Raw genomic sequence first — 26,789 nt, 5'->3', positions numbered from 1 at the left:
TCTCCATGTGCTGTCCTCCACACCCTGCCCTGGGCTCTGTCACACAGCCCCGCTGTCTCTCTGATGTCAACTTCATGATTAGCATCCCTCCCTCCCTCCTTTCTCCCTTTTTTCCTGTAAGAAATGCTAACTGGGAGCCTTCTGTGCTCAGTACCAAGATAAAGCTGCAGCCGCTAGCTATAATGACAAGTGATTGCCATTACACTCTCAGAGGATGGGAGGTGTAGGAGCTGGGATCAGGAGCTCCCCTCACTGTAGCAGCCACCCACCTCCCCAGAGACTACCTTCCAGGCCGGGGTGTGCCCAGCCGGGAGCACAGAGACCCTAGCAGAGAGTACCAGGCAGGCCCTTGGCAGACTTTGTAGTTCCATGCTCGTAGCTATAAAGAGCAGGGCAGAGCAGACCCTGGTCCTTGTGGAAAGTGGAGAGTGGGGAGGACATAAGGAAGTGCTGGCCTGGGAGAATATGATGGGGATAAGAGTCAAAACTAAAGCAAAAGTCCACAAATCAAAATCAGGGGGCTAGGTGAGAGCCCAAAGAGGCCAAGGTAAGCCACTCTTGAAGACACCACTGAGGTCAGGATGCCCCAGAGCCAGAGCTTTGCACGTGTGGGACCAGGACTCCACCATTAGAACCAGCAAGGCTTGGCAAGGCCTCTACCTATGAAGTGTTTTATTTGGTGAGATGGCTCGAGATGATAAAAGAGCATCTGATAGAGTTCACATCTGCTCTCTGGGAAGGAAAGGAAGGAAGAATGCAGCATAAGGATTCTGTCATTTTGTCCACACACCCCCCTTCCCCCCCCCCCCCCACCCCCCCACCCCCCCACCCCCGGCAAGGCTGGCTTGCACCCTGGACAGCAGCCAGAGCGTGCTGAGAACGTCCAGTGTTGGGGAAAGCAAGCTCACCTCTGAGCTGCTAGCTATCACCAGTGCATCTGTGGGAACTGGAGCCACAGTGGCTGCTGAGCCAGCCAGCCAGGTATTCTCAATCTACCCACGGAGGCACGCTCTCCAGGACCATGGATCTGGGGGACTGCATCCAAATTAGAAGATTAGCTTGAGGATCCGTGACAAGCAAGTGGGTAATTAATGCCTGTTCTAAATAAACATGTCCCCAGGTGGGAGATACAGAATCCACTCAAGGTAGCTCTAAAGAGTTTGCTCTGAGAAGATAAGGTTGATTAATAATAGGCAATAGATATATGAGGGATGGAGAGATGGTTCAAGGAATAAAGTTCTTGCTGTGCAAGCATGAGGACCTGAGTTCAGATCCCCAGAACTCACATGGAGCCAGGAGTAGTAGTGTGCATCTGTAATCCCAATGCTTCTACTGTGAGATGGGGGCGGCAGTGGGGCAGGGGAAGAGGGCAGGGGGCGGGCTGGGTCTGCAGAATCCCCTGAAGCTTTCTGGAAGTTGTCCTGTAATATGCGGCAGTGAACAACAAAGAGACTTGTCTCAAATAAGGTGGAAGGAGATGACCTACAGCTAAGGGTGTCCTCTGACTTCTACATGTGTGTTGTGACATGTGTCTTCATTCACATACACACATGCTTTGCGTGCACATAAGCATATATAGACTTTATATGCACACATGTTGGGTGCCAGATAAAGTGAGAAATCCACAAGAGTCTGCTTAAAGGGTAAAAGGAATTTATTAGGAAAGAAAACTCACTAAACATAATAGGAGAATCGTCACAGGGTTCTGGAAGGCTGAGGTATTGTCCCATGCTGTTCTGCAGCCTGAGTCAGTCCCCACCACCCAAGCCCACAAGGGAGAGAAGAGACCTGTGTAAGTGCTTCTCAGGTCTTAAGGGTAGCCCTGAGGCCACTATGCCCCAGGGGCAGGTTACAGGTAGAACAGTTGTCCACTACACCATGTAAACACATACATAAAGGATAATAGACAGTTAATAGACAATTGATAGATAGGTAGGAGAAGAAGAGGGAGAAAGGGAGAGAGAGAAGGGCTGGCCTCACAACTCTCTGGGAGTTGTGAGGTGGAAAGAAAGGAATAAGGCTGATTGATGTCTTTTTTCAGAGACAACAAAATGCCCCTTGCTCTTTCACTTATTCCAATATGGCCACCACACAAATCTATATCATGATCCTTTAACTTAAGTGTCCCTACTGTGGCACCTACATGTGTAGGGTACTTTGAAAGAGCTGAGAGTGGAGGAGATTGCCAAGGAAGACAATTACAGAAAGAGCTCAGCACATGTTGACAATGGTCCTGGGAAGTAAGATGTAGGAACAGAGTGATATTGAAAAGGCTGTGGTATCCACGTCTTACTTTTTTTTTTTTTTAGTAAGTTCCTTGAATACTGTGAGCAAAAGGAAAATGGTTGGTGCAGCAACCTGGACTGGAGAAGGAAATGGGGATCCCCTGAAGTGACTCAACTTCTGTTGGGGTTAACCTGGCTTTTAGGGCCAAGCGTCATCATCTAGCCTGATGGGATGTCATGTACAGTGTCATTTTTCATGGGAGTCTGAGTCCTTTTCTTTGCTTCTCTCAAGTCAGTTGCTCCTGGTGACCACTAGAAACTGTCCTTTGGGGCACATGCACCTGCTGATCTAGTATGTTCTTGCTGGGCATGATGATGGGTGAAGGAGGCTTTCAATAAAATCCGTGTCACAGCCTTGGAGTTCCTTGTGACAGAGCAGACATCAGAGACATTTGGGGACTCTGGGTTTCTTTATCTATAAAGAATAGATAAATGAATGAATAGATAAAAGAAATGATAAATGAATGGTAGGATTTCTACTGAGAGCCAGGAATGAGTCTTTGGGTTTCTTTCTTTTTCTTTCCTTTTTTTTTTTTAAGTAAGTTCCTTGAATACTGTGAGGTCTGGCCATTTGGAGCCTGCTGCTCATGGTGTAGACTGGGTCACAATAATACCTTTGGTGTGCCTTCATCTGATGTTTTGTGCTCCTTCAGAACAATCGGTTTAAATTGCATCTGATGTAGCACCTTATAAAGACTGTGCAGAGTGCTCCCAGAAGTCAAGAGCACGTGACTGTGGAATTGCTTTGTTCCTTCTTAGAAGACTACATCAATAGCCAGACAGAAGGTCCAAAGAAAACCCAGACTGCTTCCCACAAATGAGTGGGAACTAAGCCTCTGTGACGGTGGGGAGCTGGGACACTGGTTTGGGTGGCAGATGAGTCTGCTGGTGTGAGTTTAGGATGATGATTTTGGCCTTCTTGCTCAAGGATGATGAGCTGAATGACCTGGACCAGGTTGTGGTTCTTACAGTTTCCAAGGCTAGTATGTCATTATTTCTGTGGTTTCCAAGGAGATCCAGAAGGGAAGTGACGATGTAGCTGCCAGTCAGTCACACTGTGCTCTGATCATTTTGCTTCTCTGGTCCCCTTTAATGACCCTTGCTTGTCTACAAACACTGAGGAAAGAGCTGAACTTTTCTTCTACACACCTTGTGTTCTACTTCCACGCTCCCTAACACCCTTTCACCCCCAGGCCTCCGTGACTATAGCTCAGGGCCTCGCTTCCTGTCTGCCCTTAACACTGCTGACAGGCATGACTTTCCCCTCCACCCTCCAGCCCAGAGGTCCTAAGCTGTCAGCCCCCCAGCCAAATCTGGTCTGCAGATGTGTGTTGTTTGTTTTGTAGTGCTTACATTTTTAAAATTTACTGCCAACACTGAAAAATCAGATTTCTCATAAAAACCCAGAACTCTGGCTTGTCTTGTAGAGCTGGAAGATCTAGCCACGCTGGTCCGGAGTCCACATGGCAACAATCAGTGGGTTGCATAACGTGTGTGTTGAGCTCAGCAGGGGCAGGTTCTTTGTGGGTTGCCATGGTCCGCACCATTTCTGAATCTTCTTTGATGCCCTCATGGGTCACCTACCTGGTCCCTGGCTGTAGTCACTTGGGCCTGCACATTGGGCCAGTGGGGAAGAGGCACAGTCTTGGGCTCTAATACAAGTCCCATGATGCTGGTCAAAGTTACTTCTCTCTTTTTACTTAAGGTAGGCTCCTAGAACTTCAGCTACTACCTGGCAGCTTGAGAGAAGGTCCTTATTCTGGGGTCTCTCTTCTTCTTTCTGTTGAACACTCAGTCCTGGGGCCCTGCTCTTGTAATACAGCATGCCACCTCCAGACACCAGGGACACAGGAAAGGCAGGTGGAAGGGACATTCAGTGTTTTGCCTGAAAGGGTTGTGGCCTTGCATACAGGATGGCATCGGACTAGGATGCTTCTTGTCACCACGAATCCGTGGCATGGTGACTATGTCTATGCATCAATCTGTCTACAATATTTCACTAACATGCCAGAACCTCACTTATAGTAACCTCTGCCTTCTGATGTCTCTGTCTCTCTATCTTTGTCTGTCCGTCTGTCTGTCTCTGTCTCTCTTTTTCTTCCTCCCCAACCCCTCTCATGCGCCTGCACTATATAGTCCAGAATGGTCTTGAACTTGTGATGCTCCTGCCTGAGAGATGGCTTGGATCCATTTCCTTTAAGTCTTTATTTCCTGAACTCTCGCTACTCTTTCTGTGATCTAGCATATGGGACTCATCCTTTGAGAAATCTGTACGTTTTTATTGTACATCTCTGCAAAGAGCATGGGAGAGAATTCTACATTTCTCCTGACACTCTGGTGGGGGCAGTGAGGAAGTCCTAGTCCCCGTGTGTTAGCTCTGCTTTCTGCTCCTCCAAGTCTGAGCTCGGGGCTCAGATCAGGATTCAACCCCAGCCACTCTCCTAGCTGGTTTAGAGGTACATTTGTTTGCATTCTGTCCACACAGGCACGTTTTCTATTCTCAAGTATGCATTAGGGATGTGTCTTCTCCCAGAAGCAGACAGTAGATGTTACATGATGGGCACTGCCCAGGGGCCGGCCTTTCAGGGGCCACCTTCAGGGCATGTAAGCAGTATGTCATCACTGTTACTGTTACCCTTTACAAGGCCACCGTGCAGGTGGAGGGCAGCCTGAGCAATGATTGCTCACACTCTGGAAGCTTCTGGAAAGAAGGTGTCTGTCTGTCCTTTTCCTGTTCCCAATACACAGCTCTGAGCTCCTCCATGTCCCAAAAGAGGGCTCAGGATTGTCTCTTCCTGCCGTTAGGACTTTTCTGTTCTTTTATTTTCTGATTGGCTCCTGTTCCCTGAGGGCCTCCCCAGGTCAGCTCCCACCAGGTGGGCTGCTGTTTCCCCTGTATTATTTTTGGAGTTTCTGTGTTTCTTGCTGGTGATTTGGTCATTTAGTGTGGTGTCCAATTGTGGTAGCGTGCCTGCATCTCCTAATCGCAAGGAGGTAGCAATGGGCCTTTTAGAGAAACCCATAAATGGCACCCAGGCCTGAATTACACTACTGGCTGGGGAGTCAATGTTGATGAATATGTAATAGATGCTAAATAAAGTCTTTGAGCAGAAACGCACACAGAACTATACTGATCAGTGGCCTGGACTTCGAACAGTATAGCGTACAAAATACTTCATGCTGTGTTCTCTGTAGCTGGCAGTCCCATGCTGTGCACAAGACCGTGCATTGCTTCCCTAGGAGCTAGACTTGGGGGCTCACTATCTTAGTGCTCATTTTGAAGAACACATTGCAAGGAATTGCAGGGATTGACTGGATCTCCTTTCTGCAGGACAAGCAGCACCTAGCCACACATTACACATTGTCCCAGCATTCCTTCCTCCTCCCCTGCTCCTGCCAGACCACCAGGGAGCAATGAGACCAGGGCTGAGGTCAAGCACACCCAGCTCCCCAAGCAGCAGCTGGAGACTATAAACCATGAGTTATGCCTCACTGAGCCTCACTTTCCTGTCTGATAAAGGAGGAGACAAATGATATTGCTTTTACCCCAGATGTAGTGTTGAGATACATGTAAATAGTGCTCAGTCTGATTCAGTCTACTTGGGCTGGAAACGTGTGTGTGTGTGTGTGTGTGTGTGTGTGTGTGTGTGTGTGTGTGTGTTTGAGTATGTGTATGGCTTATTTTTAGGAATGTGTATTTGTGTATCTGTATGTCTGTATATGCACCATGTATGTGCAGGCACCCACAGAGGCCAGGACATTGGATCCCCTGGAACTAGAGGTACAGGTGGTTGGGAACTGCTTGACATTGTTTCTGAGTGAACCCTGGTCCTCTAAGAGCAACAAATGAACTTGACCACTGAGCCATCTTTCCAGGTCCTGGACATACTTGTTGAATAATTGCTGTAACCACCATGTGGTTGGAGATATCCAAGCTATTCTCCAAGTCCTCAAGGAGTAGACAGTTTTGCAGGAATGGCACACTGTCAAACTGACTCACCAAGAATTGTACCATTGGCCAGGGAGGAGCAGACGGTCAGTAAGTAGGAGTGCTAGCTTCGCATGCATAAGGACCTGAGTTTGAATCCTCAGTAACCACATAAAAAGCCTGTTATGTGCAGACTGGTAGATTCTGAGAGCTTGCTGTTCAGTCAGCCTAGTCAAAATGTTAAGCTCTGGTTCAGTGAGAGACCCTGTTTCAAGGCAAGAAGACAGAGGGGGACAGAGGAATATACCTGATGTCTTTTTCTGATCTCCATGTGCTCATACATAGAAGTGCATGCCCACACACTTATATGCATGGGGTACTATGGAAACTTTTTAAATGGGGGTGGTGAACAAGTGAGTGTGGAGCCATGAAAGGTGTGTGGGTTCCCTAAAGTGGCTGAGTGAGTCCATAGGGAGGACACCACAGGAGGAAGCAAGCTCAAACAAACCCACAGCGGAGGGAACCGGGCAGTGAGACTCAACAGCCCAGGAAGCACACAGATCAGGGTGGATAGCTGGTAGGTGGGAATGAGGATGGGGAGATAAGTTAGGGCTACATGGATGGGATCAGACTCAGGGAGATCTAAGACTACTCTACTTCATAACAATACCTGGATGGTCAGAGTCCCTTCTCTCTTCTCTCCATTTCAACCTGCCTTCCCTTCAGGCTCAGCCAGCCCTTCTTAGGAAGCCCATGGACGCTCACACATCTTCAACTGTGGCCTGCTTTGTCCTAGTGCACTAGGGTCCCTGCTGCTCTCCTCCTGTTTTCCCATCAGTCACAAGGTCTTTGGGGCTGATTTCCCCACTGCTGTTACCCCAGCCACTCTCTGTTTCATAAAGCACTCTCAGGAGTGACTTCAGGAAGTCAATATAAAGAAAGCCCCTCCCTCCACCAAAGGCTCCCCTGAGCCTTCAGAACCGCCCTGAGATATACTCAAAGAGTTCTTGCTGTGACTATGACCTGTTGTTACCTTCTAGTTGCCCAGGGAGCAGGGATTTTCCTCTCTCTTCCATTGGGGCATTGGCTATGTGGCTATGGTCAAGGTTGGCATCTCTGGAGTACAAAGGCCCGCAGAGGAAGCAGTTGGGACGAGGACTGGCCCTGGGTTTGCCTCTTAACTGCTGTGTGCCTGCAGGTGATGTCGAGGTGCTTGGAGCCTCTGTTTTTCACTTAGGTGAAAGCTAGCAGTAGTTTAGTTCCTACCTCATACAACTATGCTGAGAAGCAAATAAACACACACACACACACACACACACACACACACACACACACACACACACGCACGCACGCACAGCACTTAGCAAAGTACCCAACAGACATTGACAGTTACCTCTGCGAGTGCTAGCCTGTATACAGTGTGAGAATGACACAGAGGATCTTGGCCATTCAGCGCCATTTTTCCAGGGGTAACAGGATGACTATGCAGAACCTGGCCTCTGGGGTCTTTTCTTTCTTTTGCTTCCTTCTTTCTTTCTTTCTTTCTTTCTTTCTTTCTTTCTTTCTTTTCTTTCTTTCTTTCTTTCTTTCTTTCTTTCTTTTCTTTCTTTCTTTCTTTCTTTCTTTCTTCCTTTCTTCCTTCCTTCCTTCCTTCCTTCCTTCCTTCCTTCCTTCCTTCCTTCCTTCCTTCCTTCCTCCCTCCCTCCCTCCCTCCCTTCCTTTCTTTCTTTTGAGACAGGGTTTCTCCATAGCTTTGGAGCCTGACCTGGAACTCACTCTGTAGTCCAGGCTGGCCTCAAACTCACAGAGATCCACCTGCTTCTGCCTCCCAAGTGCTGGGATTAAAAGTGTGCGCCACCACCGCCCGGCTTTACACCACCACAGCCCAGCCTGGGGTCTTTCTTAAGGTCTTTCATTTTTGCTTTGTTATCTAGTACCTCTCTTTACGCTGTTACAGACAAGTGCCTTACGGAAAGTGTTTGAAGAGATTACCATGCCAGTTGTAGTGACAGACTTTCGTTTTATCACTGGTACCTACAGGAGCGTCTCAGTCTGAATTTGAATTAATTAACTGTTTCAAGAAGAACTTGAACTTTTATCTCGGCTTGTGATGCTTCAAGTATGAAATGTCCTATGTCTGCGGTTGGCTGTTTCATCTAGTTCTCTTTCAGACTTCAGGAAGAGTTTGAGAGTCGATGACACTGGTAACAGTCATAGGCTGGGGCTGTGACTTGGCCCTGGAGCACTTGCCTAAGGTTCACAAAGCCTAGGTTTGTCCTCAGCACCCCCATCCCAACTTGAATGAGCTGACTCAGTGAGTGCTGGCTATGTGCCCTGTGTGTATTATCTCCCTCTTAATTTACATAGCAACCCTAAAAGGAAGGACAGTTTCTGTACAGTAAGAGAAATAGTGAGCAAAGCCAACCAGGCAAGGTCATGCCGGCTACGACTGATGTGGAGTGGGTAGACAAGGGCACAGGAGCCGTGGAGTAGGAGAAAGCTGGACTCGAAAAGCCAAGTGAGTGCTAGGCATTCCCAGGGTATGCCTAAGCAAAGGGCCTGTGCTAGCTCATCCACCAATCAGGGAGCAGAAACATGCAGACACAGCATCCAAGAAGAACAGAGGCCCAACACCAAGCAAAGCGGTTATCTGGCTCGGTGGCCCTTGGAAAAGGCAGGCTCATGGTTGCCTGATTAAATAGTCTCCCAGCATAAAAAGTCAGCATAGGCATGGTGACTCTGTCCTGTACTTTCAGCACTCAGGAGGCTGTGGAAGGAGGATTAGGAACACCACAAGTCTGAGGCCAGCCTGGGCTATGTAGTGAGTTCTATTTTAGCTGGGCTACCAAGTGATGTCCTGTCTCAAAAGTAGTCTCCCATGATCCTCTGCCTGGGGACAGGAGCAAATTCTAGGTTTCATCAACCTGTGCCAAAACACAAATATTTTGCTGGTGAACTTAGAAAAAGAGGGTTGGTTCTTGAGAAGCCTGAGAGGGTGATGACAGGTTCTCTCTGGATCCCACCAATGAGATCCATCCTGCCAAGGTGTGGACTCCTTGTTTCTTCCAGTGGTGAGAGAGAAAAGCGGGGCATTGGGGTGGGGCCTATAACTTTCCCATCTGCATAAACAAAACTATGTTTCTTCCCCACCAGAAGGTTTCCCTGGTAACTTCTGTTTGTGTGTGTGTGTGTGTGTGTGTGTGTGTGTGTGTGTGCGCGCGCGCGCGCGCGCGCACTTGTACTTACGCATGTGTGCAGAAGTGAAGAAAACGTCCTTTGGCAAAATATCCACTGCAATGGAGTTCTTTACAAAACTATTTCTCTATTATAAAAGCAACAGGGGGAATAGTATTTGGAAATTATACAAATCATATAAGGACATAGAGCTCGCTTCAAAATCTCAAAGCAGAGACTTCCAATATGGTCACTGAGGTCATTTCCAGTCATGGTTGTTCCGTGTGTTTTGGGCTATTTATGAGACTGTGGGACTGTGTTGCATTCTATCTGAGTGATACTGGGCATTATTTCTTAACCTGTTGTTTTGTGTTTTCTATTTTATTTTATATTCTTTATCTTGCAATATGGTATTTTTCCATTGAGCAAACATATAAAATAGTTTAAAGGTTACAGATTGTTCCGCTGTATCATACTTTGTCTTCCCACTCCCTTATTGTGGGCACAGGAGCTACCGTCTATTTTTAAGGTTGGGATGAGTGACCCTTATCCTCCTGCTGTTCCTCGTGCAGACACCTTGATGACATACCGATGCCTGTTTTAGAGGACTTTGACATACCTACTAAAATTGCAAAGTGCTCCTACCAGTGTATGGTTCTCCTCCACCGGAACCGTAGCCGAATTCCCGTCATTATCCCCTCGCCAGGATTAAATCATTTCATTAACAAAATCTGGCAATGATCTTTTAACTCATTTTCCCTTTCCCTTCTGTAGCATTTGGAATTTGAAAGCTACTTGGCATGGGATTGCTCAAGATCACACATTGATTACCATAGTGATCGCCTTGTTTGTTCTTGGATCGACTTTTTAAAGGGGCTTTGCTCTTTCCCCCTGATGAATAATTAAAAAACTCAGTGGAGCCATTGTGTTTTGCTAGTTTTCTTGGTGGAGGTGTGCACCCACTGGGCCTTGTCTGAGGTGTGGCTTAGGCACACCTATCTAGGAGAGAGGTGAAAACATGGAGTAAAGTGTGGCTTCTGGACTCTGATGGGCCAAACTTGGAATGGAAATGCAATTCCAATAACTGAATGCCTGGTTCATATATTACAAACCTCAGTTTTCTTTTATATAAAATAGGAATAGTAACACTTCTTTGAAGAATGGCTATGTGTTAAATGGACCATTAGACAGGGTGGTGAGGTGTCCCCAGAAAATCCCTCTCAGTGTTATGCCTGACAGGTTTGCATTGAGCCCCAACTCCGGCCACATAACTCCTTTGTCTTTCTTAGGACTGACTGAAGTTGGATTTCTTCATTACTATTTGCACATAGGTGTCTCTCAAAACTTAAGTCTCCACTCACATGCCACCTACCATTTTATAAAATTTGGTTACAAGTTTCTCGAAGTGCTTAATCCCTCCCTGAACCGAGCCCATTGTTTGTGCTAATCCATTAGAACTCAGACACCATGAAGGCAAGCCATGTGGATAGGAGCCTGTGCCATGCTGCCCAGGGCAGGTGCTCAGCTGGGATTTCCTGAAATGAATAGGCTACTGGTAAACTGGTTTTTAGGGTCTTGTGCTGATTTTTGTGTTTTGTTTCTTCCTTTTCTTTTTCTTAAAGTAAATCAAAGGCATTTTCTGCTATAATTATCTATAAGGGAACCCTAAAATAATCTGCAGTTAAGAACAGTAGCTATTGTGTTTAAGAAAACTAGGGATCAAGTAATGTTATGCTTTACAAATGAAGGATTGAGGGAATAATTGAAGTTTTGTTTATGCATTTCCATATTAATGAATATTCATAGTCACTATTATTTAAATAGGCAATATTGATTTATGAAACAAGGCACCATCCTCTTGGTTTGAAGGATCCTGTCTCTCCCTGCCTGGGTATCTTGGGTATATATCGTTGATATTTCATTAATTATGGCAGAAGGGCGTTGTGTGTACACCAGTGTCTATTATGATGCATGTAATTAAGGCACTTTTTGTTGGGAGCGGAAGAAAATTGGACTTTCCCAAAGAAAAGCAGCTTGCTCCCGAAGTTGCTAACAGATTGCTTCTTAATTGAACTTGGGAGGTGAATTATATGGCGAATTAGAAAAAAGAACAACTTGGAATTCAGTGAATTGTTCCATAAAGGAAAGTGTGGGATTGAATTGCAGATGCTAGTTAGGGACATTTCAGCCTGGCCCCATGCATCATGGGCCATTGACCTCCACTGTATTTCAGAGAGAGTTTGGACAGGCCAAGCTCTCTTTTCAAGGCCTGGAGGGCTTTCTTTCCCAGAGACCAGCTGTAAGTCTGGGTTTCTTATGCAAAGGAGACAGTTTGAATAAACCCCTGTGACTAATGAAATTTACAAGGCTTTGCATATTGTTACACTGAAGAGGTAATTAAACAGCGGGTCAAATGTGTAAGATATATTTGTTTGTATGTGTATACATACCTGTGCATGTATGTACACTCTCAGCGTGTGAGCATGTGAGCGTGTGTGTGTGTGTGTGTGTGGTGTGTGGTGTGTCGACCAGAGGACAACCTCAGGTGTGATTCCTCAGACACTGTCCCCTTTCCTTTAAGACAGCCAAGTAGGTTAGACTTGCTGGCTAGTGAGCTCCAGGCATCTCCCTTGTCAGCCCCTTCAATGCAGGGGTTAATTCACCACCGTGCTTTCTTACATGGGTCTGGGGTGAAACTTAGGTCCTGGTGCTTGCTAGACAAGCACTTTGCCTGTCCCCAGCTCCCCTTTCTTCTTCTACAGCACTTAGAGCTGCAGCCTCAGCCTCGCCTCGCCTGTTAAGGACCAGTTTCCATTTCCTACGGGTGACACATAGCTTTTCCTTTTTCTTTTTTTTTGTGTTTTTGTGTTTTTGTTTTTGGAGACAGGGTTTCTCTGTGTAGCTCTGGCTCTCCTGGAACTCGCTTTGTAGACCAGGCTGGCCTTGAACTCACAGAGATCTGCCTGCCTCTGCCTCCTGAGTGCTGGGATTAAAGGTGCGAGCCACCGCTGCCTGGTTAAGTATATGCCTCTTTTCCTGGCTGCAGCGATCAACCTTGATTGTACCTTCAGATCTCCTGTGAAGCTTTTCAAAGCCTCTGTGTCCGGACCATGCCACAGGTCAATTAAAACAGAGCTTCTGAGGGTGGGAATCAGGGGAGCAGGCCTCAGGATTTTTTACAAAGGTTTCCCAGGTCATTAAAATTGCAGCCAGTGTTGGGAGTAATCCGAGAGCCATTACTCTATAGCTGCCTCCCTCTCTGTAGTAAAGCTGAGAAACACACATTTTGCCCCCAGCATTAAGCTGCCATCATCTTTTGAAACACCAGTGAGCTGCCCTAGTCTTTTGCTTCCTGACTCATCCATCATCCCTGGAACTGGGCACCTGCTTCATGCCAGGTTCTTGGGGGAAATACCCTTTCTTTTATGTTACTAAATCTAAAATGTTAACAAGGGGGTTCTGGCGAGCACTAAAGAGATTCAGGGAATGTGTAGTGAGAGCTGTGGACATGTTAAGGGGCTGCTGTGTCCCAGAGAGTGTGTCGTCCAGTTGGAGCCAGCAAGATCTAGCCAGGCCCAAGAGGAATGTGCTTGAAGAAGATGCTTACGATGAAAATGGTGGGGTGGTGCCTGCCTGTAATTCCAGAGGCAGGAGGATTTTGAGTTCAAGGCCAGCCCAGCTTGCATAATAAGGACTTGCTTTAACACAAATAAAGGAGGAAAATGAAAAGGAGAAACCCAGTCCCTACAGCTTAGTGTGGCTCAGCCTGTGGAAGTGGAGGAAACCGGAGAGGCAGAGGAGCATCAACCACCCACAAAGTGTGAATTCATCCCGAAGGCAGTGGGAGGGTTTTCACCAGGGAAGTGGCGAGGCTTGTCGACTCCTCTTCTCTAAGTGGATCCCAGACCGAACTGGAAGCCTGGGCCTGGAGTTCCTCTGAGGAAAGAGACATGTTTACCTCTAGAGGACGAGATCGGATGAGGGACTTGTGTGTTAGTTTTGTTTGTTTGTTTTGGTGGGGGTATTTTGTTTTTGTCTTTTGAGACAGGATCTCAGGTAGCCCAGGCTGGCCTTCAATTTGCTGTATAGCTAAGATTGGCCTTGAACTCCTGACCTTCTGACCCTCCCTCCCAAGTGTTGGGATGACAGACACGTTCTTTCATTGCTAGCTTAGACTTGTGCTCTTAACTGCCACAGCTCTAACAATGTCACCAACGTCAGGTGTCCTCTCACAGATGCCTGGACGCGGCTCTAGGCCCTGGGAGTTGCCTCTACCTCCCAGGTACCTCACTTGTTCTTGCTCTGGTCGGGGACTGTTGTCTGATGTAGTTGGAATCTTAAAAGTTCTTATTAATAAAATCAAACCTGAGACCAGTTATTGGGGTGATTGCTGGAAGATCAGAGAAGCAGAACAAGCCACATCTTGCTAGTTCCTCAGGTGATCCTGTTTCCTCAGGCTGGAAGCTTCTGAGTCCTCCTCCACATGAATCTCAGCTGAACTGTGCCGCTCCAAAGCCTGAATGCTAACCCAGCCAAATGCTTAACTAACTTAGTTCCTGGTCCTCAGGCCTTATATACCTTTCTGCTTTCTGCCATCACTCCCTGGGATTAAAGGCTGGATTTCTGGGATTAAAGGCTGTGTCACCATCCCTAGCTGTTTCTAAAGTGGCCTTGAACTCAGAGATCCAGCTAGCTCTGCCTCCCAAGTGCTGGGATTAAAGGCGTGCACCACCACCACCCAACTTCTGCTATGGCTTGCTCTGACCCATTTTCTAGCCACCATTTCTGGCTCTGTTCTAGTGGCTGTATGTTCTCTGACCCCAGATAAATTTATTAGGGCACACAATATTGTTGGGAACACAATACCACCACAGTCTGAGGGTGATGAACATTGCCTATGACTGACACTCTGCGCCCTCAGGGCAGTGGAGGCGTTTTGTCTCTGGGCATGTATTTTCCTGATCCTTGGGTCTTTATGACCCATGAGAGGAAAGATTTTAGTACACCTTAGCTGGTTGCTAACACCACAGTTGGCACTTTAGTTAACATAGATGCTCTTGAACATATCCACTGCTCTGTCTCCACCAAAGCCAAAGCTTTTCACCTTTTCCAGCCCCAGCATCAGACAGCCAAAAGAACCAGAGGAGCCCACTGAGTCCCCTGCCTTCTACAGTGTCATGCCTCCTGGCCCTGCTCCCTCCAGCACAGCCCCAGCCTTCACCACTGCCCTAACTGCCTCCACTACAGCCTCCAGCTGATCTTGAACCAGACTTGTGCCCAGACACAACTTACAGATCTTTCTTCCTGTCTCCTCGCCCTTCATTTTTGGGAAGCCAAATAGGATGAAACTCACTGATATCTACACTGGGTCCCCACTGCTCTTCATACACTTATTTTCAATTTCAGCCCCCATGCTTCTCTCTTGACCACTGTTGACAATTCTTTTTACGCAAAAAGTGGATGCAGTTCTAGGTTTTCTGAATCGTATCTCAGATACTCAAAATAAAAGCTGAAGTCCAGAGAATGCCTGCCAGGCCCCACACTAGCTGTTCTTGCAGATGCTGATGGCTGAGGACCTTGCTACTTACTACATGATATAGTTTCCGAGTTCTCTGTCCCCTTTCATTCCATTCCTGGCATACCTAGCTCCCTGCTGCTGAGCACATTCCTACCCCAGGGCCTTTGCACCTGCTGTCTCCTCAGTTTGGAATGCTTTTTGCCAGATATCCATGGATTTTTGTCTCTTCAGACTTCTTTCTTACATGAAATGGCACCCTGGAATCCTCCTTTTTTTTCTTCATAGTCCTCACGAACAGGCAACTTAACACACACTTCTATTAGTTCTTTTTTTTTTTCTCCCCTCCCCTCCACCAGAATATAATTTCCTGAGGTCACCCCTGTAGCAGTAGTAACAGAATCTGGCACATAGCAGGTGTCAGATGCATATTTTCTGAATGAACACATACCTAAACCAACCCATTACCTCATTGGGTCCCCGCAGCAGTCCCTTTGACAGACCAGAGACGCTAACGCCCAGGTTCTCGGCAGCAGTTACGCAGCCTGTGGGGTGGAGGCTGAGCTGGACCTGGAGCCTGGCGGCGACCGGCCTCTCTCTGCAGATGGCACATTCCTGTGCTGTGGAACGACTTCATACCGTCAGGATTTCCCCTGACCTTTAGCCCGAGAGGAAATGATATCGCAACTGGAATACCCGAGGGCCGGGAGCTGGCAGCGCAGACGCCAGCAGCTGCAGGGACTGTGTGAGCACATTCCCAGCCGGCCAGCCAGGCAGGATGCAGGGAGTCTCCCGTCTCCGCCTGGTGTTGGGGTCCTTTCTCTACAGGAGGCCAGGGCAGCTGTGGGCCCTGCCTGAGTCACAGGAGTTGGTGCCAGGGCCACACGCTGCCTCCCTGGTGTGGACCTGGACACAGCGTACCTACTGGACAGTGGGGTGCCAAACTCTTATCTTGCGGTGGTGGCACAGGATAAGTTTTGGCCTTTTGCCCAGGAGACCATGTCCTGAGCCAGGCCATCCTGGGCTAATTAACATGCGCCTCAGCCTTGGCTTCTTTAAAATGGGGTTACACTCCACGTATCCAGAGTGTTCTAATGGGGGAAAAGGGGCTAGGGAAAAGTTGCTTCATAAACCTCAAGTTTCTCAACCAACGCAAACAAAACAAAACAAAACAAAAACCAAAAAACACCTTCTTGTTTGTTAATAGACTCTTCTTTGGAGGCTTTGATAAAGTTTCATGGTCATTGTATCTCCTGAGCATAGTTCTGCTCCCTGGTGCCCTACCCAGCACCCATCGATTACCCTTCTCATTCTTCACCCCTTAGAAGCCCCGAGCCCTCGCTGTCAGCACAGGCTGAATTTGGTCTTTAGAACTTGAAGCTAGCTTGTCCACTGTTATTCCAGCTGCCCCAGTTAGAGAGCACTAGTGTTGAGCAGGAACCCTGTGTGCCTTGTTCCTGGCTGAATCTGTTTCAGGGATCATGCGGCACACAGCAGGATGGATTATAGTATTTGGAGATTGACATCTTCTCGGGGAGGGTATCTGATACTGACAGGGTGTCTACATATGGTTGCCCACAAACACATTTGATCCTTACTGTCCTTGCTATATGGTGTCAATAGAGTCCAATTTATAAAGAAAATCCAGGGCTGGAGGGATAGCTCAGCCTTTAAAGGCTAGGCTCACAACCAAAAATATAAGAAAATCCAGCAGCTTTCTAAAGAAATTTCTCCCTGTGGGGAAACCGGAACACAAAGAGGAAGCCCAGGACAGCAGAGCTGCAGCCATGAGCTCCACCAGGAGGCCACACTGTTCTCCACCTGTGTGGACCTGACTCCATAGCTTCCCTGTGTATTCATCCCATCTTCTCCAGCTCTAAGGAGCTGATCTGGACCCCCCATGGACTCTCTGAATTCCACTCTGAGCATCTTTGACTGACCAAGGAAGATGGTAGTCTCACTAATTTGTGAGTGGTTATTAAAAAAAGGGGGGTGTTTATTGACCCAGTAAACCTTAGTTAGTTGACCAAATCCTTGCTGCTCTGATTGCTGCCCAGTGGCCAGGTTATCTCCTTTAATATGTCCTTATCTCTTTTCTTGTCCTTCAGGTGGGCTTGAGGAGCTTTCTTCAAGGTGGCCAAATGTTACAGCCTCCAATACCAGCAGCCAGGAGGCAAGAAAAGGTAATGCATGTGAGGCCCTGCCAGGCCTCTGAGGGCCCTTTATTTTATTTTTCTTTAAAATTATGGCAAAATTTGATAAATAACCCAAATCTAGCACTTTAACCATTTCAAAGTATACTGTCTAGTGGTGGTAGGTACATTGACAATGTGGTGCGACCTCTTCATCTAGCTCAGACCTTTATAATCAGTCCCAAAGGAGACTCTGTACCCATCAGTTGGTATCACTATGCCCCCAGACCCCAGCTTTTGGTGTCTTTTCTGAAGCCTGGAACTTACTGTGTCAGTGGCTGGGTCCAGCTTGCACTCAGACAACAGTGGACATACGTGAAAAATGTTTCCTTTGATGGAATGGATCTGTCTTGCTGTGGCTGGGGTTGGGTTGCGTATGGAAAGCTGTCTTGCTGTGGGGGATTTGGGTAAAAAAAAAAGCTGTTTTGCTGTGGAGGTGGGGTATGGAAAGGCAGAATTTGTTGTTTGGGGAATCGCTGGAAAACTCTGTCTTCTAGGTTTGGCTTTTCTTATGTGGTACTTGGCTTATGAGTTGAAGGCCTGAGAAGAAAGATGACGAGGCTTGGGAAACCATGTGTTTCAGAGAAGCAGAGAGTCCATGAGGCAAGAAAGGACAGTAGATCTGGGATCTAGTAGTGGCAGGCCATGTAGTCTAGAGTCCCTGGCTGCCCAGGGAGCAGCTGCTATTGCCCAGTCTGAAGCCTCCCCAGGAGCGTGCCTATGGTGCCTCTATATGGGAAGGTTCAGAAGCCCAAGGACCAGCAGTCCTAAGAGTTGCTGGTAGTATCTGGACACATGTCAATTTTGGAGAAGTGTTTTCTGTTCAGAGCAGTGCTGGGATTAACTGCAGAGCAAAGGAATAATTTTTAAACTCTAGAATCCTGTGTTTTAAGAATGCCTCTGGAGGGACGAAATAGAAATCATTATTCGTTATGGTTTATGATTTTGCTTCAATATTATTTTCTCATACATATGTAAATATTTAAAACTTCATATACTTTCCTACAAATGGACAAACGGCTTGATATCAGCATGTACTGTTCTTTAATGTTGCCTTTCCCCTTAGTTTGACTATCTCCCTCACAGTCACCTCGCTCTCCTTCCCAGGTAATGACGTTGTCTTCACTTCCTACATGTTTCTCTGAATGTGTTGTGTAGCAGGCTTTTTCTTTTGGGCCACCAACCAGCTCCTAAATCATGACACAGAGACTTACATGCTCAGCCTTAGCTTAACTCTTATTTTAATCTGTTTCTCTCTATCTACATTTGGGCCTTTTACCACCCCCCACTCTCTCTCTCTTCCTTCCTTCCCTCCTTCCTTCCTTCCTTCCTTCCTTCCTTCCTTCCTTCCTTCCTTCCTTCCTTCCCTTCCTTCCTTCCTTTCTTTCTCTCTCTCTCTCTCTATATATATATATATATATATATATATATTTCTCTCTGTCTTACCTTCAGTGATCCTCATGTCTGTCTGCCTGGCAGCTGCTGGGCTTCTGGCCCTGGGCATTGCCCTCTCTTTCTCCCTCATTCTCTCCTCCATTTTCTCTTGAATAGATTTCTCCTCCTACTTATTCTCTCTGTTCACCAGCCCCGCCTATCCTTCTCTTGCCTAGCTATTGGCCCTTCAGCTTTTTATTAGACCAATCGGGTGCCTTAGGCAGGCGAGGTGAAATAGCAACACATCTTTACATAATTAAACAAATGCAGCCTAAACAAATGTAGCACATCTTTACATCATTAACAAAGACAGCAGAAATAAATGTAACACACTTTTACTCAGTTAAAGCAATTTTCTACAGCGTAAACAAATGTAACACATCTTTACATAGTTAAATATTCCACAACACATTTGGGTTAGCATATGAACACACGAGGGTATGTACATGTATAAGCATGCACATCAATGTGTATGCATAGATAGGTTTTGTCATTATTTTTTAAAATATAGGATTTTATTTTATACAAATTTTAATGCATCGTGCTTTGTCACTGATACATCACGGAAACTTGAAAGTTCTTGTGATTAATGATTAATTTATTCCTTGGATTGGTTGTGAAGTATTCCTAGTGTGGATAGACAGTTTAGCCAATTGTTCCCTATTGTTACCATTCACTCCACTTCCAGCTCTTGTTGTGAACTATGTCTGCAACAAACACACCTGAACACATTATTTAGCATGATTTGAAAAGATTTTTAAAGAGTTTTTAACTGTGTGTATTCATGTGTGTCTCTGGGAGGGTATGGATCTATGGGTGCCCATGGAGACCAAAAGAGAGTGTTGGATCCCCTGGAGCTGAGAAGAAAGATGACAAGACTTGGGGAACTATATGTCCCAGAGAAGGGGAGGGTCCATGAGGCAAGGAAAGACAGCAGATCTGGGATACATGGGAGACCATGTAGACAAGAATTGTGGATAGTTGTGAGCACTTGACCTGAAATGGATGTTAGGAAGCAAACTCATGTCATAACAAGAGCAGTATTCTTAACTGCTGAACCCTCTCTCCAGCCCCACTTAGCATGTTTTTTTTTAATAGATGTTGCAATATTGAGTGTCTCCAAGAATAACAATCCACGTTTCCATAGTAACTTACAAGGGTTATCCCTTTCCCCAGAGCCAGGTATTTTAAACCAATAAGCATTAGCTTATTATTACTTAGTTGGTGTTTCTCTCTGACTGCTGGAGGTTTTGAGCATCTTTTCCCGTGTTTGCTAGTGACTCGGGTGTGCACACTGGTAGTCACCTCTTTATGTCCTTCGTTTATTTTCCCATTGGGTTGCTGGTCTCCTTCTTTAAGTTGCTTTCTTTTACAGAGAAGCAGGTTCTTCACCTTCCCCCACCACGATCTTTGAAGAGACTGCATTTGCTTTCCATTGTACAGCCTGTGGCTGGGACCATGAACAGACAGTCCCCTTTAGATTCTTTTTTTTTTGGTCTGGGGCTGTAGTTAGTTGGTAGAGTATTTGCATAGAATGAATGAAGCCCTGGGTCTGGTTCCCAGCACCGTGTAAACTAGGTGTCGTCATGTCAACTGGTGCAGGCCTGCGATCCCAGCACTTGGGAGATAGAGGCACGAGAATCATAACTTCATCTTCAGCTACACAAAACCCTATCCCAATAAAATCAAAACGAACAAAACATGTCCTTTTCTCCTTTGCTTATTTGATACTTAAAAACAATGTCTTTATTATTTTTTTGAAAATTTCATGCAATGTGTTTTTATCTTTTTCCCTCTCCCCCAACTCCTCCCAGATCCACACCTCTCCCTACCCCGCCTGACTTCATGTCACCCCCCCCCCAACCTATTGAGTCCAGTATGTTGCCCAATTACTCTTGGTGTGGGGCCTGCCCTGAATTGTGTCACACCCTTAAAGAAAACTAACTCCCTCCCCGCAGCTATCAAATGCCAATAGCTTCTCAGCTGGGAGAGGGGCTCTGTCCCACCCCACAGACCAGGATTTTGTCTGGCTTGAGATCATGCAGGTATTATGCATGCTGCAGCAACAAATGTGAGTTCATATATGCCTCTGCACTGCTGTATCCAGAAAACACATTTCCTTATAGCCATACATCTGCTTGGGTCCTTAAAATCCTTCTCCGCTCACTTCCACAAATCCCTGAGCCTTGGGGTGGGGGCGGGGAGGAGTGTGATATAAATGTCCCATTTAGGGCTGAGCACTCAGAAGTCTTTTATTCTCTGCACATTGACCAGTTGTGGGTCTTTGTGTTAACTGCCATCTACTGCAAGAAGAAGTTTCTCTGATGCAGCTTGAGAGATGCACTAATCTATGGATATAGCAACAACTCATTAGGAATTATTTAAATACTATGGCCTTTAAGCAAAATAACATTAATAGATTCTTCCCTAGGAAATATTTTCTATCTAACAATAGGTTCTTGGTCCCAATAACAGTGTCAAGTATGGGTTCCAACTCATGGAGCTGGCCTTAAATGCAACCAGAAAATGGTTGGTTACTCCCATAATATTCATGCCACTGTTGCATCAGTGGGTATATCTTGACAGGACAATAATTATTGTAGCTGACAAGGTTCGTATCTGGCTAAGGAAGACTGTGGGTTACTATTCTCCCCTGGTAGCACCTTATAGTACATGAAAGCTAGCCCATCAGGATGAAGTTTTCAGGTCACTACCTGCTTGGTTTATCCATGTTTTATAATGCCTGTATACAGTGTCTTCAGCTTCTCAGGCTTCAGGCAAACTCAGGGACACTTCATTTGGCTGTGGGCGAGCAGCACTCGGTGGTAAAGATGGAGCACAGAGCACGGGCGAGCAGCTGGGGAGAGTTGTGGCACTGAAATGGCATAGGTGCCATGTTGAATTTTATCTTCCTTGTTTATGCACATAAAGACATCCTTGAACTTGCCTTCCGACAATGACATGTCATGATTCTGTGGAGTGATTGGACTCAGTGGGGTGTCTCTTCCCCTAATGTCAGCTGGGATCACTCACTTGACTGCATGCTGGCAGCTAGCTTGGGTTGGATGGTCTAGACAGCTTAGTTGCCCCTCTCCCCTTCAAGGATCCAAGTCTACAGCAAGGTGGCTGGTCTATCAAGACGGGGAAAGCATAAGAGAGCCAGCTGGGCTGGAGAGATGGCTCAGAGGTTAAGAGCACCGGCTGGTCTTCCAGAGGTCCTGAGTTCAATTCCCAGCAACCACATGATGTCTCATACCTATAATGAGATCTGGTGCCCTCTTCTGGCCTGCAGTCATACATGCTGTATACATAATAAATAAATAAATCTTAAAAAATTTAAAAAAGAGAACCATCCATTTTGGGCCTGGACCAGAACCCTAATAATACTATTTCTTCACATTTAACTCAAGCCAAATGTCCAAGTTTAAAGAGAGGGGAGTGGATTCCACTGAATGTGAACATTGGTATGAACTTACAAAGACCAGGGGACTTGCTGGTCTGCGTAGGTCACTGTCATTACATCTCATATTTTTATCAGCAATAGATAGCATTGGGGTGTTTGTATTTACTAGTTTGGGGGGCATGAAAGTCATTCAGTCAAGTGAGTCAGAACACTTGGGTTTGAATCCAAGCTCAGCCTTTTAGTAGCTATGACATTGAGTTTTTTTTAAAATTTACTTATTATGTATATAGAAATGGGCACCAGATCTCATTACAGATGGTTGTGAGCCACCATGTGGTTGCTGGGAATTGAACTCAGGACCTCTGGAAGAGCAGTTGGTGCTCTTAACCTCTGAGCCATCTCTCCAGCCCCGACTCTGAATATTTTAACTAATTCTTCATTTGAAGCTTGGAGAGAATTAGAATTATTCATTCATATAAAGTGCATATGTAGCTGGAAGTTTTTCTGTGTCCCACTTGGCCTGAGGTCAGGACAAATCTCTTACCTGCCAGTCCTGCAGCCCCTTGGACCCAAATAAACACACACACACAGGATTATATTAATTAAAATGGTTTGACCATTAGCTCAGGCCTACCACTGACTAGCTCTTACATTTCAACTCAGCCCATTGCTGTTAATCTAGATGTCTCCACATGTTCCATGGCTCTATCTGTGTGCCATTACATGCTGCTCCCTGGACGGCAGGCTGGCATGCTCAAACTCAGCCTTGCTCTTAGCAGCATTCTCCTTGTCTGTTTATCCCACTTACTTCCTGCCTGGCTCCTGGCCAATCAGCTTTTTATTTATCAACCAATCAGAGCAACACATTCACAGCAAACAGAACATCCCACAGCATGCATAACCAAGACTCCCAAAGGTCAAGTGAAGCTCAGCTCTCCATTTTTTGTTTGTTTGTTTGTTTGTTTGTTTGTTTGTTTTGGAGATGATCTCACTGTGTAGTCTAGATTGGCCTTGACCTCAAGATACTCCTGCCTCGGCCTCCCCAAATGCTGCGATCCCAGGTGTGCACCACCCGGTTCAGCTTCCATCCACTTCTTTCTTCCCACCTTCCCCTCTAGGAATGGCCAAACCAGCAATGAGTGCATCATCTACCCCTGGACTAAGACTCCACAGCTGTTCCACAGCTGCACAGAGGACAGGAAGGAATAAGCCTCCTGCAGCCCATTAAAATTCTGAGTCGACTTGGGCTGCATACATGACCAGCCCTGTGCAGATGCTGGAGTTTTTAAGCAGGATGAAGATGACACTTTCCCCTTTCCTCTCACACACCCCTGAAGCTTGCTAGGTCCACAGTGCTGCCCCTCACATGACCCCGACTTATCTGAAGAAGTCAATGAGTGTCAAGACTAGGTCAGCCTCTGTACTCTACATCACAGCCATAGACAAGTAGGTCTTTAATCCAGGGGAGGATCGAGACCCGAAGTTGAAGTAAAGGCTGGTTAAGTCTGTCCCTCTCTCCTTCCCATCCCATCCCTTTACGACGCTGCTGGATGCCTGCCTGGGGCACATCTTGTTTTCATTTGAATTGAAGATACGAAATGCCAACCCTAGATCTCTCTTTAATTGCATCCCACCTGTTTTCCACAAATCCAGATGAGACTACCTGAGCAGAAAAGGGAAGCTGAGGGATAGTTAGTTCTGGGTTAGTTCGAGCAGAGGTTGGTTTCCTGGTACTATGCAGCTCCCTTCGGTCCTGAAGGTGGGAATTTGTGCCTGCAGCTTTGTGCTCGATTTCTAGGCCGCTCACTCAACATTCCCATAAAGTCTTGATCAGAGCAGCCCCTTTTCAGAAGCTGAGAGTTTAGCATATACTCGAGTCTGTAATGCTGTGTGTGTGTGTGTGTGTGTGTGTGTGTGTGCGCGCGCGCTCGCGCAACTGCTGCTAAAATGCACCTTTACCTAGCTGAGTAGAGCCTGATATCTAGAACCATATTCATAAAAGAACATGGCCCTTTGCCTTTCGGGACCAAACTGTAAATCCTTTGTTCCAACGTGAAGAAAAGTGGAAGCTGTTTGCACCCCGAAACAAGGATCCCACAGACATCAGCATTCCAGAATGCCATTCTATACCTGAATCCCTGAGAGTCACATCTGTGTGTTCAGGTATAACTACAGAGCCTGACTAATGTCGGCCCCCATTTTAACTTGTTCCATCTACAGGCGATTCCCAAAGCTCTGTACAGCTCTTCTTCACCTCAGAGATTGACAGTCTCCATCTGGTTCCATGCTTATCCCATAGCCATGCTGCAGGAAGTAGTCAGGCTCAGGGGGGACGTTTGTGCAGAGCCACACCGGGAGTGAACAGCGATGTTTATCTTGAACATTTGTCTTAAGTTCACTGCCCTAAAACTCTTAGTCTCAGCCTTTGAGCTTTATCAGTGGTCCCCAAACTCCACTGAGCGTTGTCCTCAAGAGTAGCTTTAAAAACTGCAGGTGCCTGGACTCCAGGCCTGTTGGGTCACAGTTTCAGGGCAAGGGCAGATAGCTGTAATTTTTTTTTCCAACAGCTTTCTCAGTGTTTCTAAAGTGCACCCAGGTTTGAGAGCCACAATAATTTACAGCTTCCTTTTCTGCAAGGAATTGCTCTTGAGTCTTTCAAATGGTCAGCAAGATGTGACTCTGGCCGTTACCTGTGGGATGAGAGTTTTTCAGATATCTGTACACTCAGGCTGTTTACTTCTAATGTGTGGGTTACCACTTGCCTAATGTAAAAATTATAGCTCTTTGCTTGAGAAGTTCGGTCAGTCATGGCTCTGTTTATGGCATGGCTGTGCCTTCAGCTGGAAATGAAATATTAAATAGCAATGGCCACTTCATTCTTTCAGAGAACATGTTGCTCCCAGAGCCAGGGAATTTAAATGGCCTGCATCCCCCCACCCCATTGCACCCCCAGTGTGTTAAATCCTTTCAGATGCCCCTGAGCTCCTCTTGAAATGCAGAGCTCTTGGCCATAATAAATAATTACATCCTTCTATTTGGACTCTGGTTCCAGATAGTAGTAATCCAAGAAAATCCAATAATGACAGTTGCATTAAGATCCCTCTTCCAGGCTAAGCAGAACATCTGTTTAGACATATTTTTAATCGGCAAATGCTTCCTGTGTTGAGTCCTCGGCAAATTAAATTTCTCACTGGACCGAGGGGGAAGCTGTCATTCAATAAGCCATCTCTGGAAATTACACCCTAGTCTGCTTCCAGGTGCACTTAAGATTTTCCCATGCTGACTTGGCCACATAAAACCAGCCCTTACAATGCTGGGTCACGTGTCCATATAGCACAGCTTGTCCAGGCAACATGGGATGTCTCAGCGCTGGTCCCTCGAATGGAGAAGTATTTTTGCCCAAGTCTCCAAAGGAGAATTGGCAGCAGAGGAAAATTAAGGGACTTGTTGAAAACCATATGGGATATGAATAACAAACTTCCACTTGCTACATCTCTCTGCCTGTGATTACTTAAGACAGGATGAGTCTCAGGATGTGAACATTAAGGATTTTGCTGCTGCCAACCTTTTGGAGAGGTTTCCGCCACAGAACTGTTTGGACTCTTGGGCTGTTTATTTTTAGAATGGCTTGTCTATTTGTTAATTCATTCATTCAAAATACAAAAATATTGAATGCTGCCACCCTCTAGGCACCGTGCAGGCATCTAAAAGAGAGCAACGAAGAAGCCAGCCAACCACAGTTCTTGCCCTCATGGGGCTTCTGGTCAGTTAGGCCATTTGAAATCTTGAAACAATTCATTCTATGGCTGGACAGCAAAGCAGCATATGCGTAGGGGCTGTGTAGACAGCCTGGGTGGACAGTGTGAACTGGGGAAGGGAGACCCTGCAGCCTGGCTGTGGAATGAGGTGCTCCAGTGAGTTGTAGCCAAGTAGTAGATGGCCCCATTCACTGTAGCCACAATCAGGTCTTTCCATTTTAAAACAAACAAACAAATTACATTCCAGGTATAGTGACACATGCCTATAATCCCACCACTCGACATAGAGGCAGGAGGATTGCTACAAGTTCAGGGCCAGCTTGGGCCGTAGAGAAAGATCCTGTCTTAAAAAAATTGTTGCCTGATAGTGGTGGCGTATGCCTTTGATCCCAGAACTCAGGAGGCAGAGGCAGGCAGATTTCTGTGAGCTCAAGGTTAGCCTGGTCTACAGAATGAGTTCTAGGATAGCCAGAGCTACACAAAAAAACCCTGTCTCAAAAAACCAAAACAAAAGAAAATTGGTATGTGAAATCTTTGGAGTTTTCAAGAGTTGGCTTCCACAGTGAGACTTTTTTTTTTTTTTTAAACATAGTGTGCGCCAAAAGTGTCCAGGCCAAACAAAACACATCTGTGGGTTGGGCTGTTCCCAAGATTGCAAGTGTACGACTTCTGTTCTAGAAATTCAAGCAGTAAAACGGTTTCGGGTTTAAAATGTACTCAATAGCAATTTCTAGGTGTGGAAACAGGGTCAGGAAACTTAAAGGAAGTCTGTGTGTGTGTGTGTGCTGCACTCCATCCACCCCGGAAGCAGTTCGGTGCCAGGTTCAAAGGGCAGAAGGTGAGCGGGCTAATGAGAAGAGATCAGGGAATGTAAATCCCCACAAGGATCTGATGCTGAGGAGACTGTTTAGGCCAGGGAAGCTGGACCATGCCTTGGGGGTCAGGCTGCTGTGTTAACACTAGTGAGATGCCACTGTAGGCTCAGGAAGTATGCCCTTCGAAGTATGTGACGCAGGTAGTGGTGAATGAAGGAACTCCCACATAAACAGAGGTCCTCAAAGGGCTGAGGATTGGAATGAAAGCTTGATGTCTGTCCCAGG

The 26,789-nt window shown here is 46.4% G+C and overlaps 1 protein-coding gene across 1 annotated transcript in view; it reads left to right on the top strand.

Moving 5' to 3' along the window:
• Tll2 (tolloid like 2) overlaps nt 1–26,789 on the top strand; it is a 115,669-nt gene that overhangs the window by 31,952 nt on the left and 56,928 nt on the right. The window contains exon 3 of the mRNA XM_036169165.1: nt 17,011–17,085. Coding sequence (XP_036025058.1) covers nt 17,011–17,085 — 75 coding nt within the window. The remainder of the gene's footprint in view (nt 1–17,010; nt 17,086–26,789) is intronic.

Source organism: Onychomys torridus, chromosome 1, assembly GCF_903995425.1.
Source record: "Onychomys torridus chromosome 1, mOncTor1.1, whole genome shotgun sequence".
In the NCBI taxonomy this organism is placed as follows: domain Eukaryota; kingdom Metazoa; phylum Chordata; class Mammalia; order Rodentia; family Cricetidae; genus Onychomys; species Onychomys torridus.
Note: the sequence above shows the minus strand (reverse complement) of the source record. Positions and strands in the feature narration are given on the sequence as shown.